This window comes from Schistocerca nitens, chromosome 9 (genome assembly GCF_023898315.1).
Source record: "Schistocerca nitens isolate TAMUIC-IGC-003100 chromosome 9, iqSchNite1.1, whole genome shotgun sequence".
NCBI lineage: Eukaryota > Metazoa > Arthropoda > Insecta > Orthoptera > Acrididae > Schistocerca > Schistocerca nitens.
Window position 1 is genome coordinate 233,537,850 of NC_064622.1, and position 14,352 is coordinate 233,552,201.

At 45.9% G+C, this 14,352-nt stretch overlaps 1 protein-coding gene across 1 annotated transcript; it reads right to left on the bottom strand.

Moving 5' to 3' along the window:
* Window positions 1-1,082: 1,082 nt before the first annotated feature.
* LOC126204151 (mucin-17-like) lies at window positions 1,083-14,013 on the bottom strand. The gene is made up of 3 exons (XM_049938560.1): window positions 13,924-14,013; window positions 7,149-13,805; window positions 1,083-7,067 (listed from the first exon to the last, which is right to left on the bottom strand). The coding sequence occupies exons 1-3, from the start codon at window positions 14,011-14,013 to the stop codon at window positions 1,083-1,085; spliced, it is 12,732 nt and encodes a 4,243-aa protein (XP_049794517.1).
* Between the last annotated feature and the right edge of the window lie 339 nt (window positions 14,014-14,352).

The window sequence follows — 14,352 nt, forward strand, 5'->3', positions numbered from 1 at the left end:
TGCTTTGACAAAACTTATCCTCTTTGTTCCTGATTCACTGGTACTTGCTGAAGGGACTGGAGCAACTATAGGTCTTTCTGAAAAACTAGGAAATAGTGGAGGACCAGTTGTGGATGCTGAAGCAGGAATTGCTCCCTGTCTATGTCCATTTGCGGATGTTACAAAGAGATGTATATTTTAGTTAGTCCACTAGCTGGTGATCCAGACCAACAAGATGATAAGATAGGTTCCAATATTGGTACTTTTGATACACTTGTAAGAGGTTTTGACACGATTGTGAAACCTTCAATGCAATTGCGTTGCTGCTTTTGTGCGTTTGTGGCTTCTACGGAGAAACTCGTCATTTGTTCAGGTGCTGATCTAGTAGCAACTGCTAAAATGACTGTGCCAGTATTTGGCTATACTGAGGAATTCACCACTAGTGACGAAGCATTTCCAGATGTTTGAGTAGAACTTGCTGCTGGGCTTGGTACATTTGTGGCTGCTTCATTGGAAATTGTAATGTGGGCTTCTCCACTCTTATCGAGCCAGTAGAAGAGGCCGAGGTGACTGTCGTTGTTGTCGGTCGTTTCGGGAAGCTCCCGACTGCCAGGAAAGCGGTGGTGGGTGCTTGAGTAGAACTTCCGGAAAGTTTTTGTTCATTTGCGGCTGTTACGATGGAGCTAGATGTCTGGATTGATCCACTAGCTGGTGATCCAGCAGAGCCAGCTGATACGATGGGTGCGTTTATCGGTTCTTTTGAGGAACTTGTAACTGTTTGTGATGCACTTGTGTGTGCATCAGTAGAATTTGGTCGTTGTTTATGCGCATTTGGTGCAGCTTCGGTGAAACTGGTCGCCTGGTCAGGTTCTATTGTTGCTAATTCAGCAGAGCTTGCTGATACGACTGGTTCAATTGCTTGTCTTTCTGAGGAACTCACAACTGGTGGTGGAGCACTTGTGGATCTCTGTACAGAACTTACACTTGTTTTTGTCCATTTGCAGGTGAAACAACTGAACTGGTTGTGTGGGTTGTTCCACTAGCTACTGGTAGAGAAGATTCAGCTGACATGACAGGCGCCGATATCGGTTCTTTAGAGGAACTTATAACTGTTGGTAATGGATTGGTTGGTGCTTCAGTATTATTTTCCTCCTGCTTTTGTGAGTTTGAGGCTGCTTCGGTGATACTTGTCGTCTGGCCAGGCCTTTCGTAGTTGATCCCATTGAACTCGCTGATATGACTGGTGCAGTTGGTTGTTCTTCTAAGAAAGTCTCTGCCGGTGACGTAGCATTCGTGGTTGTCTGAGTAGAACTAGCTTGCTGTTTGTGTCCATTTGCGGCTGTCGTGATGGAGCTGTTTATCGGAGTTGGTCCACTAGCTGATGATCCAGAAGAACCAGCTGGTATTACAGGAGCAAATATCGGTTGTTTTGAGGAGCTTGTGACTGATGGTGACGAATTTGTGCTACGTTCAGTGGAATTTGGTCGTTGATTTTCAGTGTCTGGAATTGCTCCATGGAAACCTAGCGCCTGGTCAGGCACTTTTGTAACTGATCCACTAGAAATTGCTGATACGACTGGCGAAGATGTTTGATTTTTTGAGGAACTCAACACGGGTGATCCAGCACTTGTGGATTTCTGAGTTGAGCTTGCTACCAGATTGTGTCCACTTGCCTCTAGCGGTGGAGCGTTTGTAGATGTCTGAATAGAGCCTGCTGTGTGTTTTAGACCATTTGCGACTGTTATGGCAGAGATGGTTGTATCGATTGATCCACTAGGCGCTGATCCAGCGGAATTAGCTGATATGATAGGTGCCGTTATCGGTTCTTTTGATAAACTTGTAATGGGTTTTGGTGCGATTGTGTAACCTTCAGTGGAATTGTGTCGCTGCTCTTGTCCGTTTGTGGCTTCTTCGGTGAAACCTGTCATTTGTTCAGGTGCTCTTGTTGCTGATCCAGTAGCACCTGCTGAAATGACTGCGCCAGTATTTGGCTTTTCTGAGGAACTCACCAAAAGTGAGGGAGCATTTGTGGATGTTTGAGTAGAACTTGCTGCTGGGTTTCGTACGTTTGTTGCTGCTTCAGTGGAAATTGTAATGTGGGCTTCTCCACTCATTATCGAGCCGGTAGAAAAGGCTGAGGCGACAGTCGTAGTTGTCGGTCGTTTCGGCAATCTCCCGACTGCTGGGAAAGCGTTGGTGGCTGCTTGAGCAAAACTTCCTGATTCTTTTTCCCCATTTGCGGCTGATACGATGGAGCTAGGTGTCAGGACTGATCCACTAGCTGGTGATCCAGCAGAGCCAGCTGATACGGTGGGTGCTATTATCGGTTCTTTTGAGGAACTTGTAACTGGTGGTGATGCATATGAGTATGCATCAGTAGAATTTGCTCGTTGCTTTTGCGCATTTGGTGCTGCTCCTGTGAAACCGGTCGCCTGGTCAGGTTTTTTTGTTGCTAATACAGCAGAACTTGCTGATACGACTGGTTCAATTGTTTGTCTTTCTGAGGAACTCACAACTGGTGGTAGAGCACTTGTGGATCTCTGTACAGAACTTACCACATGTTTTTGTCCATTTGCAGGTGAAGGAACTGAACTGGTTGTGTGGGTTGTTCCACTAGCTACTGGTTGAGAAGATTCAGCTGATATGACAGGCGCCGATATCGGTTCTTTAGAGGAACTTAGAACTGTTGGTAATGGATTGGTTGGTGCTTCAGTATTATTTCCCCCCTGCCTTTGTGAGTTTGAGGCTGCTTCGGTGAGACTTGTCGTCTGGCCAGGCCTTTTCGTAGTTGATCCCATAGAACTCGCTGATATGACTGGTGCAGTTGGCTGTTTTCCTAAGGAAGTCTCTGCCAGTGATGGAGCATTTGTGGTTGTCTGAGTAAAACTTGCTTGCTGTTTGTGTCCATTTGCGGCTGTTGTGATGGAGCTGTTTATCGGAGTTGGTCCACTAGCTGATGATCCAGAAGAACCAGCCGGTATGACAGGAGCAAATATCGGTTGTTTTGAGGAGCTTGTGACTGATGGTGACGAATTTGTGCTACGTTCCGTGGAATTTGGTCGTTGATTTTCTGTGTCTGGAACTGCTCCAGTGAAACCTAGCGCCTGGTCAGGCACTTTTGTAGCTGATCCAATAGAAACTGCTGATACGACTGGCACAGATGTTTGATTTTCTGTTGAAGTCAACACTGGTGATGTAGAACCTGTAGATCTCAGAGTAGAGCTTGCTACCTGCATGTGTCCATTGGCGGCTGTTATGATGGGGCTACTTATCAGAGTTGACCCAATAGCTGCTGGTCTAACAGAACCCACTGATATTGCTGGTGCAGTTTCCGATTCTTTTGAGGTTGTCGTAACTGGAAGTGATGCATTTGTGTGTGCTTCAGTAGAATTTGCTAGCTGTTTTTGTGCGTTTGATGCTGGTGATCCAGCAGAGCCAACTGACACGGTGGGTGGTATTATCGGTTCTTTTGAGGAACTTGTAACTGGTGGTGATGCATATGAGTATGCATCAGTAGAATTTGCTCGTTGCTTTTGCGCATTTGGTGCTGCTCCTGCGAAAGTGGTCACCTGGTCAGGTTTTTTTGTTGCTAATACAGCAGAACTTGCTGATACGACTGGTTCAATTGTTTGTCTTTCTGAGGAACTCACAACTGGTGGTGGAGCACTTGTGGATCTCTGTACAGAACTTACCACATGTTTTTGTCCATTTGCAGGTGAAGGAACTGAACTGGTTGTGTGGGTTGTTCCACTAGCTACTGGTTGAGAAGATTCAGCTGATATGACAGGCGCCGATATCGGTTCTTTAGAGGAACTTAGAACTGTTGGTAATGGATTGGTTGGTGCTTCAGTATTATTTCCCCCCTGCCTTTGTGAGTTTGAGGCTGCTTCGGTGAGACTTGTCGTCTGGCGAGGCCTTTTCGTAGTTGATCCCATAGAACTCGCTGATATGACTGGAGCAGTTGGCTGTTTTCCTAAGGAAGTCTCTGCCAGTGATGGAGCATTTGTGGTTGTCTGAGTAAAACTTGCTTGCTGTTTGTGTCCATTTGCGGCTGTTGTGATGGAGCTGTTTATCGGAGTTGGTCCACTAGCTGATGATCCAGAAGAACCAGCCGGTATGACAGGAGCAAATATCGGTTGTTTTGAGGAGCTTGTGACTGATGGTGACGAATTTGTGCTACGTTCAGTGGAATTTGGTCGTTGATTTTCTGTGTCTGGAACTGCTCCAGTGAAACCTAGCGCCTGGTCAGGCACTTTTGTAGCTGATCCAATAGAAACTGCTGATACGACTGGCACAGATGTTTGATTTTCTGTTGAACTCAACACTGGTGATGTAGAACCTGTAGATCTCTGACTAGAGCTTGCTACCTGCATGTGTCCATTGGCGGCTGTTATGATGGAGCTACTTATCAGAGTTGACCCAATAGCTGCTGGTCTAACAGAACCCACTGATATTGCTGGTGCAGTTTCCGATTCTTTTGAGGTTGTCGTAACTGGAAGTGATGCATTTGTGTGTGCTTCAGTAGAATTTGCTAGCTGTTTTTGTGCGTTTGATGCTGGTGATCCAGCAGAGCCAACTGACACGGTGGGTGGTATTATCGGTTCTTTTGAGGAACTTGTAACTGGTGGTGATGCATATGAGTATGCATCAGTAGAATTTGCTCGTTGTTTTTGTGCATTTGGTGCTGCTCCTGTGAAAGTGGTCGCCTGGTCAGGTTTTTTTGTTGCTAATACAGCAGAACTTGCTGATACGACTGGTTCAATTGTTTGTCTTTCTGAGGAACTCACAACTGGTGGTGGAGCACTTGTGGATCTCTGTACAGAACTTACCACATGTTTTTGTCCATTTGCAGGTGAAGGAACTGAACTGGTTGTGTGGGTTGTTCCACTAGCTACTGGTTGAGAAGATTCAGCTGATATGACAGGCGCCGATATCGTTTGTTTTGAGGAACTTAGAACTGTTGGTAATGGATTGGTTGGTGCTCCAGTATTATTTCCCCCCTGCCTTTGTGAGTTTGAGGCTGCTTCGGTGAGACTTGTCGTCTGGCCAGGCCTTTTCGTAGTTGATCCCATAGAACTCGCTGATATGACTGGTGCAGTTGGCTGTTTTCCTAAGGAAGTCTCTGCCAGTGATGGAGCATTTGTGGTTGTCTGAGTAAAACTTGCTTGCTGTTTGTGTCCATTTGCGGCTGTTGTGATGGAGCTGTTTATCGGAGTTGGTCCACTAGCTGATGATCCAGAAGAACCAGCCGGTATGACAGGAGCAAATATCGGTTGTTTTGAGGAGCTTGTGACTGATGGTGACGAATTTGTGCTACGTTCAGTGGAATTTGGTCGTTGATTTTCTGTGTCTGGAACTGCTACAGTGAAACCTAGCGCCTGGTCAGGCACTTTTGTAGCTGATCCAATAGAAACTGCTGATACGACTGGCACAGATGTTTGATTTTCTGTTGAACTCAACACTGGTGATGTAGCACCTGTGGATCTCTGAGTAGAGCTTGCTACCTGCATGTGTCCATTGGCGGCTGTTATGATGGGGCTACTTATCAGAGTTGACCCAATAGCTGCTGGTCTAACAGAACCCACTGATATTGTTGGTGCAGTTGCCGATTCTTTTGAGGTTGTCGTAACTGGAAGTGATGCATTTGTGTGTGCTTCAGTAGAATTTGCTAGCTGTTTTTGTGCGTTTGTTGCTGGTGATCCAGCAGAGCCAACTGACACGGTGGGTGGTATTATCGGTTCTTTTGAGGAACTTGTAACTGGTGGTGATGCATATGAGTATGCATCAGTAGAATTTGCTCGTTGCTTTTGCGCATTTGGTGCTGCTCCTGTGAAAGTGGTCGCCTGGTCAGGTTTTTTTGTTGCTAATACAGCAGAACTTGCTGATACGACTGGTTCAATTGTTTGTCTTTCTGAGGAACTCACAACTGGTGGTGGAGCACTTGTGGATCTCTGTACAGAACTTACCACATGTTTTTGTCCATTTGCAGGTGAAGGAACTGAACTGGTTGTGTGGGTTGTTCCACTAGCTACTGGTTGAGAAGATTCAGCTGATATGACAGGCGCCGATATCGGTTCTTTAGAGGAACTTAGAACTGTTGGTAATGGATTGGTTGGTGCTTCAGTATTATTTCCCCCCTGCCTTTGTGAGTTTGAGGCTGATTCGGTGAGACTTGTCGTCTGGCCAGGCCTTTTCGTAGTTGATCCCATAGAACTCGCTGATATGACTGGTGCAGTTGGCTGTTTTTCTAAGGAAGTCTCTGCCAGTGATGGAGCATTTGTGGTTGTCTGAGTAAAACTTGCTTGCTGTTTGTGTCCATTTGCGGCTGTTGTGATGGAGCTGTTTATCGGAGTTGGTCCACTAGCTGATGATCCAGAAGAACCAGCCGGTATGACAGGAGCAAATATCGGTTGTTTTGAGGAGCTTGTGACTGATGGTGACGAATTTGTGCTACGTTCAGTGGAATTTGGTCGTTGATTTTCTGTGTCTGGAACTGCTCCAGTGAAACCTAGCGCCTGGTCAGGCACTTTTGTAGCTGATCCAATAGAAACTGCTGATACGACTGGCACAGATGTTTGATTTTCTGTTGAACTCAACACTGGTGATGTAGCACCTGTGGATCTCTGAGTAGAGCTTGCTACCTGCATGTGTCCATTGGCGGCTGTTATGATGGGGCTACTTATCAGAGTTGACCCAATAGCTGCTGGTCTAACAGAACCCACTGATATTGTTGGTGCAGTTGCCGATTCTTTTGAGGTTGTCGTAACTGGAAGTGATGCATTTGTGTGTGCTTCAGTAGAATTTGCTAGCTGTTTTTGTGCGTTTGTTGCTGGTGATCCAGCAGAGCCAACTGACACGGTGGGTGGTATTATCGGTTCTTTTGAGGAACTTGTAACTGGTGGTGATGCATATGAGTATGCATCAGTAGAATTTGCTCGTTGTTTTTGCGCATTTGGTGCTGCTCCTGTGAAAGTGGTCGCCTGGTCAGGTTTTTTTGTTGCTAATACAGCAGAACTTGCTGATACGACTGGTTCAATTGTTTGTCTTTCTGAGGAACTCACAACTGGTGGTGGAGCACTTGTGGATCTCTGTACAGAACTTTACACATGTTTTTGTCCATTTGCAGGTGAAGGAACTGAACTGGTTGTGTGGGTTGTTCCACTAGCTACTGGTTGAGAAGATTCAGCTGATATGACAGGCGCCGATATCGGTTGTTTTGAGGAACTTAGAACTGTTGGTAATGGATTGGTTGGTGCTTCAGTATTATTTCCCCCCTGCCTTTGTGAGTTTGAGGCTGCTTCGGTGAGACTTGTCGTCTGGCCAGGCCTTTTCGTAGTTGATCCCATAGAACTCGCTGATATGACTGGTGCAGTTGGCTGTTTTTCTAAGGAAGTCTCTGCCAGTGATGGAGCATTTGTGGTTGTCTGAGTAAAACTTGCTTGCTGTTTGTGTCCATTTGCGGCTGTTGTGATGGAGCTGTTTATCGGAGTTGGTCCACTAGCTGATGATCCAGAAGAACCAGCCGGTATGACAGGAGCAAATATCGGTTGTTTTGAGGAGCTTGTGACTGATGGTGACGAATTTGTGCTACGTTCAGTGGAATTTGGTCGTTGATTTTCTGTGTCTGGAACTGCTACAGTGAAACCTAGCGCCTGGTCAGGCACTTTTGTAGCTGATCCAATAGAAACTGCTGATACGACTGGCACAGATGTTTGATTTTCTGTTGAACTCAACACTGGTGATGTAGCACCTGTGGATCTCTGAGTAGAGCTTGCTACCTGCATGTGTCCATTGGCGGCTGTTATGATGGGGCTACTTATCAGAGTTGACCCAATAGCTGCTGGTCTAACAGAACCCACTGATATTGTTGGTGCAGTTGCCGATTCTTTTGAGGTTGTCGTAACTGGAAGTGATGCATTTGTGTGTGCTTCAGTAGAATTTGCTAGCTGTTTTTGTGCGTTTGTTGCTGGTGATCCAGCAGAGCCAACTGACACGGTGGGTGCTATTATCGGTTCTTTTGAGGAACTTGTAACTGGTGGTGATGCATATGAGTATGCATCAGTAGAATTTGCTCGTTGCTTTTGCGCATTTGGTGCTGCTCCTGTGAAACCGGTTGCCTGGTCAGGTTTCTTTGTTGCTAATACAGCAGAACTTGCTGATACGACTGGTTCAATTGTTTGTCTTTCTGAGGAACTCACAACTGGTGGTGGAGCACTTGTGGATCTCTGTACAGAACTTACCACATGTTTTTGTCCATTTGCAGGTGAAGGAACTGAACTGGTTGTGTGGGTTGTTCCACTAGCTACTGGTTGAGAAGATTCAGCTGATATGACAGGCGCCGATATCGGTTCTTTAGAGGAACTTAGAACTGTTGGTAATGGATTGGTTGGTGCTTCAGTATTATTTCCCCCCTGCCTTTGTGAGTTTGAGGCTGCTTCGGTGAGACTTGTCGTCTGGCCAGGCCTTTTCGTAGTTGATCCCATAGAACTCGCTGATATGACTGGTGCAGTTGGCTGTTTTTCTAAGGAAGTCTCTGCCAGTGATGGAGCATTTGTGGTTGTCTGAGTAAAACTTGCTTGCTGTTTGTGTCCATTTGCGGCTGTTGTGATGGAGCTGTTTATCGGAGTTGGTCCACTAGCTGATGATCCAGAAGAACCAGCCGGTATGACAGGAGCAAATATCGGTTGTTTTGAGGAGCTTGTGACTGATGGTGACGAATTTGTGCTACGTTCAGTGGAATTTGGTCGTTGATTTTCTGTGTCTGGAACTGCTCCAGTGAAACCTAGTGCCTGGTCAGGCACTTTTGTAGCTGATCCAATAGAAACTGCTGATACGACTGGCACAGATGTTTGATTTTCTGTTAAACTCAACACTGGTGATGTAGCACCTATGGATCTCTGAGTAGAGCTTGCTACCTGCATGTGTCCATTGGCGGCTGTTATGATGGGGCTACTTATCAGAGTTGACCCAATAGCTGCTGGTCTAACAGAACCCACTGATATTGTTGGTGCAGTTGCCGATTCTTTTGAGGTTGTCGTAACTGGAAGTGATGCATTTGTGTGCGCTTCAGTAGAATTTGCTAGCTGTTTTTGTGCGTTTGTTGCTGGTGATCCAGCAGAGCCAACTGACACGGTGGGTGGTATTATCGGTTCTTTTGAGGAACTTGTAACTGGTGGTGATGCATATGAGTATGCATCAGTAGAATTTGCTCGTTGCTTTTGCGCATTTGGTGCTGCTCCTGTGAAAGTGGTCGCCTGGTCAGGTTTTTTTGTTGCTAATACAGCAGAACTTGCTGATACGACTGGTTCAATTGTTTGTCTTTCTGAGGAACTCACAACTGGTGGTGGAGCACTTGTGGATCTTTGTACAGAACTTACCACATGTTTTTGTGCATTTGCAGGTGAAGGAACTGAACTGGTTGTGTGGGTTGTTCCACTAGCTACTGGTTGAGAAGATTCAGCTGATATGACAGGCGCCGATATCGGTTCTTTTGAGGAACTTAGAACTGTTGGTAATGGATTGGTTGGTGCTTCAGTATTATTTCCCCCCGGCCTTTGTGAGTTTGAGGCTGCTTCGGTGAGACTTGTCGTCTGGCCAGGCCTTTTCGTAGTTGATCCCATAGAACTCGCTGATATGACTGGTGCAGTTGGCTGTTTTTCTAAGGAAGTCTCTGCCAGTGATGGAGCATTTGTGGTTGTCTGAGTAAAACTTGCTTGCTGTTTGTGTCCATTTGCGGCTGTTATGATGGAGCTGTTTATCGGAGTTGGTCCACTAGCTGATGATCCAGAAGAGCCAGCCGGTATGACAGGAGCAAATATCGGTTGTTTTGAGGAGCTTGTGACTGATGGTGACGAATTTGTGCTACGTTCAGTGGAATTTGGTCGTTGATTTTCTGTGTCTGGAACTGCTCCAGTGAAACCTAGCGCCTGGTCAGGCACTTTTGTAGCTGATCCAATAGAAACTGCTGATACGACTGGCACAGATGTTTGATTTTCTGTTGAACTCAACACTGGTGATGTAGCACCTGTGGATCTCTGAGTAGAGCTTGCTACCTGCATGTGTCCATTGGCGGCTGTTATGATGGGGCTACTTATCAGAGTTGACCCAATAGCTGCTGGTCTAACAGAACCCACTGATATTGTTGGTGCAGTTGCCGATTCTTTTGAGGTTGTCGTAACTGGAAGTGATGCATTTGTGTGTGCTTCAGTAGAATTTGCTAGCTGTTTTTGTGCGTTTGTTGCTGGTGATCCAGCAGAGCCAACTGACACGGTGGGTGGTATTATCGGTTCTTTTGAGGAACTTGTAACTGGTGGTGATGCATATGAGTATGCATCAGTAGAATTTGCTCGTTGCTTTTGCGCATTTGGTGCTGCTCCTGTGAAAGTGGTCACCTGGTCAGGTTTTTTTGTTGCTAATACAGCAGAACTTGCTGATACGACTGGTTCAATTGTTTGTCTTTCTGAGGAACTCACAACTGGTGGTGGAGCACTTGTGGATCTCTGTACAGAACTTACCACATGTTTTTGTCCATTTGCAGGTGAAGGAACTGAACTGGTTGTGTGGGTTGTTCCACTAGCTACTGGTTGAGAAGATTCAGCTGATATGACAGGCGCCGATATCGGTTCTTTAGAGGAACTTAGAACTGTTGGTAATGGATTGGTTGGTGCTTCAGTATTATTTCCCCCCTGCCTTTGTGAGTTTGTGGCTGATTCGGTGAGACTTGTCGTCTGGCCAGGCCTTTTCGTAGTTGATCCCATAGAACTCGCTGATATGACTGGTGCAGTTGGCTGTTTTTCTAAGGAAGTCTCTGCCAGTGATGGAGCATTTGTGGTTGTCTGAGTAAAACTTGCTTGCTGTTTGTGTCCATTTGCGGCTGTTGTGATGGAGCTGTTTATCGGAGTTGGTCCACTAGCTGATGATCCAGAAGAACCAGCCGGTATGACAGGAGCAAATATCGGTTGTTTTGAGGAGCTTGTGACTGATGGTGACGAATTTGTGCTACGTTCAGTGGAATTTGGTCGTTGATTTTCTGTGTCTGGAACTGCTACAGTGAAACCTAGCGCCTGGTCAGGCACTTTTGTAGCTGATCCAATAGAAACTGCTGATACGACTGGCACAGATGTTTGATTTTCTGTTGAACTCAACACTGGTGATGTAGCACCTGTGGATCTCTGAGTAGAGCTTGCTACCTGCATGTGTCCATTGGCGGCTGTTATGATGGGGCTACTTATCAGAGTTGACCCAATAGCTGCTGGTCTAACAGAACCCACTGATATTGTTGATGCAGTTGCCGATTCTTTTGAGGTTGTCGTAACTGGAAGTGATGCATTTGTGTGTGCTTCAGTAGAATTTGCTAGCTGTTTTTGTGCGTTTGTTGCTGGTGATCCAGCAGAGCCAACTGACACGGTGGGTGCTATTATCGGTTCTTTTGAGGAACTTGTAACTGGTGGTGATGCATATGAGTATGCATCAGTAGAATTTGCTCGTTGCTTTTGCGCATTTGGTGCTGCTCCTGTGAAAGTGGTCGCCTGGTCAGGTTTTTTTGTTGCTAATACAGCAGAACTTGCTGATACGACTGGTTCAATTGTTTGTCTTTCTGAGGAACTCACAACTGGTGGTGGAGCACTTGTGGATCTTTGTACAGAACTTACCACATGTTTTTGTGCATTTGCAGGTGAAGGAACTGAACTGGTTGTGTGGGTTGTTCCACTAGCTACTGGTTGAGAAGATTCAGCTGATATGACAGGCGCCGATATCGGTTCTTTTGAGGAACTTAGAACTGTTGGTAATGGATTGGTTGGTGCTTCAGTATTATTTCCCCCCGGCCTTTGTGAGTTTGAGGCTGCTTCGGTGAGACTTGTCGTCTGGCCAGGCCTTTTCGTAGTTGATCCCATAGAACTCGCTGATATGACTGGTGCAGTTGGCTGTTTTTCTAAGGAGGTCTCTGCCAGTGATGGAGCATTTGTGGTTGTCTGAGTAAAACTTGCTTGCTGTTTGTGTCCATTTGCGGCTGTTGTGATGGAGCTGTTTATCGGAGTTGGTCCACTAGCTGATGATCCAGAAGAACCAGCCGGTATGATAGGAGCAAATATCGGTTGTTTTGAGGAGCTTGTGACTGATGGTGACGAATTTGTGCTACGTTCAGTGGAATTTGGTCGTTGATTTTCTGTGTCTGGAACTGCTCCAGTGAAACCTAGTGCCTGGTCAGGCACTTTTGTAGCTGATCCAATAGAAACTGCTGATACGACTGGCACAGATGTTTGATTTTCTGTTGAACTCAACACTGGTGATGTAGCACCTGTGGATCTCTGAGTAGAGCTTGCTACCTGCTTGTGTCCATTAGCGGCTGTTATGATGGGGCTACTTATCAGAGTTGACCCAATAGCTGCTGGTCTAACAGAACTCACTGATATTGTTGGTGCAGTTGCCGATTCTTTTGAGGTTGTCGTAACTGGAAGTGATGCATTTGTGTGTGCTTCAGTAGAATTTGCTAGCTGTTTTTGTGCGTTTGATAGTGCTTCTGTGCGACTTGTCGTGTGATCAGGTTCTTTTGTCGCTGACGCACTAGAACACACTGATATCACTGGCGCATTATTTTGTTTTTCCGTGCCACTTGCCACTTGCGGTGGTGCGTTTGTGAACGTTTGAGAACTTGTAGAAATGACCGGGGTGACTGTTGTTAATGTCGGTTGTTTCGGGAATCTCCCAGCTTGTGTTGAAGCATTGGTGTGTTCTTCAGTTGAATTTCCTGGATATCTTTGTCCATTTGCGGCTGTTACGACCGAGCTGTTTGTCGGGTTGGATCCACTAGCTGGTGATCCACCAGAACCAGTTGATGTGACAGGAGCAATAATCGGTTGTTTTGAGGAACTTGTAGCTACTGGTGAGGCACTGGTGTGAGTTTCAGTGGAATTTATGTGATGTTCTTGTGTATTTGTAACTGTTGCATTTAAACTTGTGCTCTGGTCAGTCCCTTTTGTCGCCGATCCTGTAGTATCTGCTGAAATGACTTTTGCAGTTGTTGGTTTTTCCGAGAAGCTCGCCACTAGTGTTGACGCATTTGTGGAGGTCCTTGTCGATCTTGCCGCTTGGTTTCTTGCAGTTGTGGCAGTTTCAATAGAACCTGTTTTTTGGGCTGTTCCTTGTATAGTTGAGCCAATGGAGGAGGCTGGGGTTGCTGCTGCAGTTATCAGTCCGGTTACTTCGGTTGTATTTTTTACCTGACTTTGTCCGTTTGCTGCTCCAGCCATTGAGCTGGTTGTATGGGTTGAGTGACTACCAGCTAATTCAGCAGAACTTTCTGATGTGACTCGTACAGTTGCTGGTTTTTCTGTGGAGCTCACCCTTTGTGGTGGAGCATTCGTCGGTGACTGAGTAGAACTTGTTGCTTGGTTTTTTGCACTTGTTGCAGAATTTGTGGTATTTGTTGTGTGGGCTGCTCCATTTATTGCTGATCCACTAGAACTAGCTGAGGCATTCGGAGCAGTCGTCGGTGTTTTCGAGGGGCTTCCGATTGCTGGTGATTCGTTTGTGGGTGCTTCAATAGTAGGTGCTGGCTGGTTTTGCCCATATGCTGTTGATATGGTGGAGCTAATTGTGTGGGGTTTTGCACTAGCTGCTGACCCAGCAGAACTTACTGATGTGGCAGGTGCAGTTATTACTTCTTCAGAAGAACTTACTACTGCCGTTGGTCGATTTGTGAGCGCCACGGTAGAACTAGGGACATGGGTAGGTCCTCTTGTAGTTGGCGCAGTGGAGCCTACGTATGAGGCATGTGTGGTAGTTTCCACCGCATTTCCCTCTAAACCTGTACTAGCTGTAACTGCCTGAGAAGCGAAAACAAAGGAAATTTCGTTTCAGTGCTTTCATAGTAGCCAGTTTAATTACTGTCTGTACTTCTTAATTAAAACAACTTTAATAGATACTGCTGAGTCATTTACTTACAGTCAGACCTGATGAATGTGTCGTTGCTCCAACCCCAGGCCCGGCCGGTCCTGTAGGACCCGTGATTGGCTGAGAAGTATAGACATTCATAGTTAGATGTGATTCATTATGAACTACCTCCTTTCCATAATTTCTGTTAAGGAGACTTACTAGTGAAATGGCGTACTGACGTATTAAAAGTCTTACGGATGGGGTACCCCAGATGAAGGAAAGGATTGAGACATCTTAATGAATGTATAAAATAAGGGTACGGTTTAGAAGATGACAGCATGACCTATTACAGTGATAACTAATGTCTCAAGCCTTTGTTATACCGTCAATTTGGAGTTGATTTATATTTATTGTGGTGTCTCTAATGCACATAATCTGATGTTTCCTGACAATAGGATGTCTGGCGCGGTCTGTACATATTAAAAACTCGTCGTGTTT

Bases quoted from the DNA above. Each gene is read 5' to 3' on its own strand.
- LOC126204151 (XM_049938560.1), bottom strand. From the start codon at position 14,013: ATGAATGTCTATACTTCTCAGCCAATCACGGGTCCTACAGGACCGGCC. The intron at 13,806-13,923 runs GTAAGTAAATGA...TTCGCTTCTCAG, and splicing joins CACATTCATCAGGTCTGACT to GCAGTTACAGCTAGTACAGG. The intron at 7,068-7,148 runs GTAGCTAGTGGA...AGTTCTGTACAG, and splicing joins CAGCTGAATCTTCTCAACCA to AGATCCACAAGTGCTCCACC.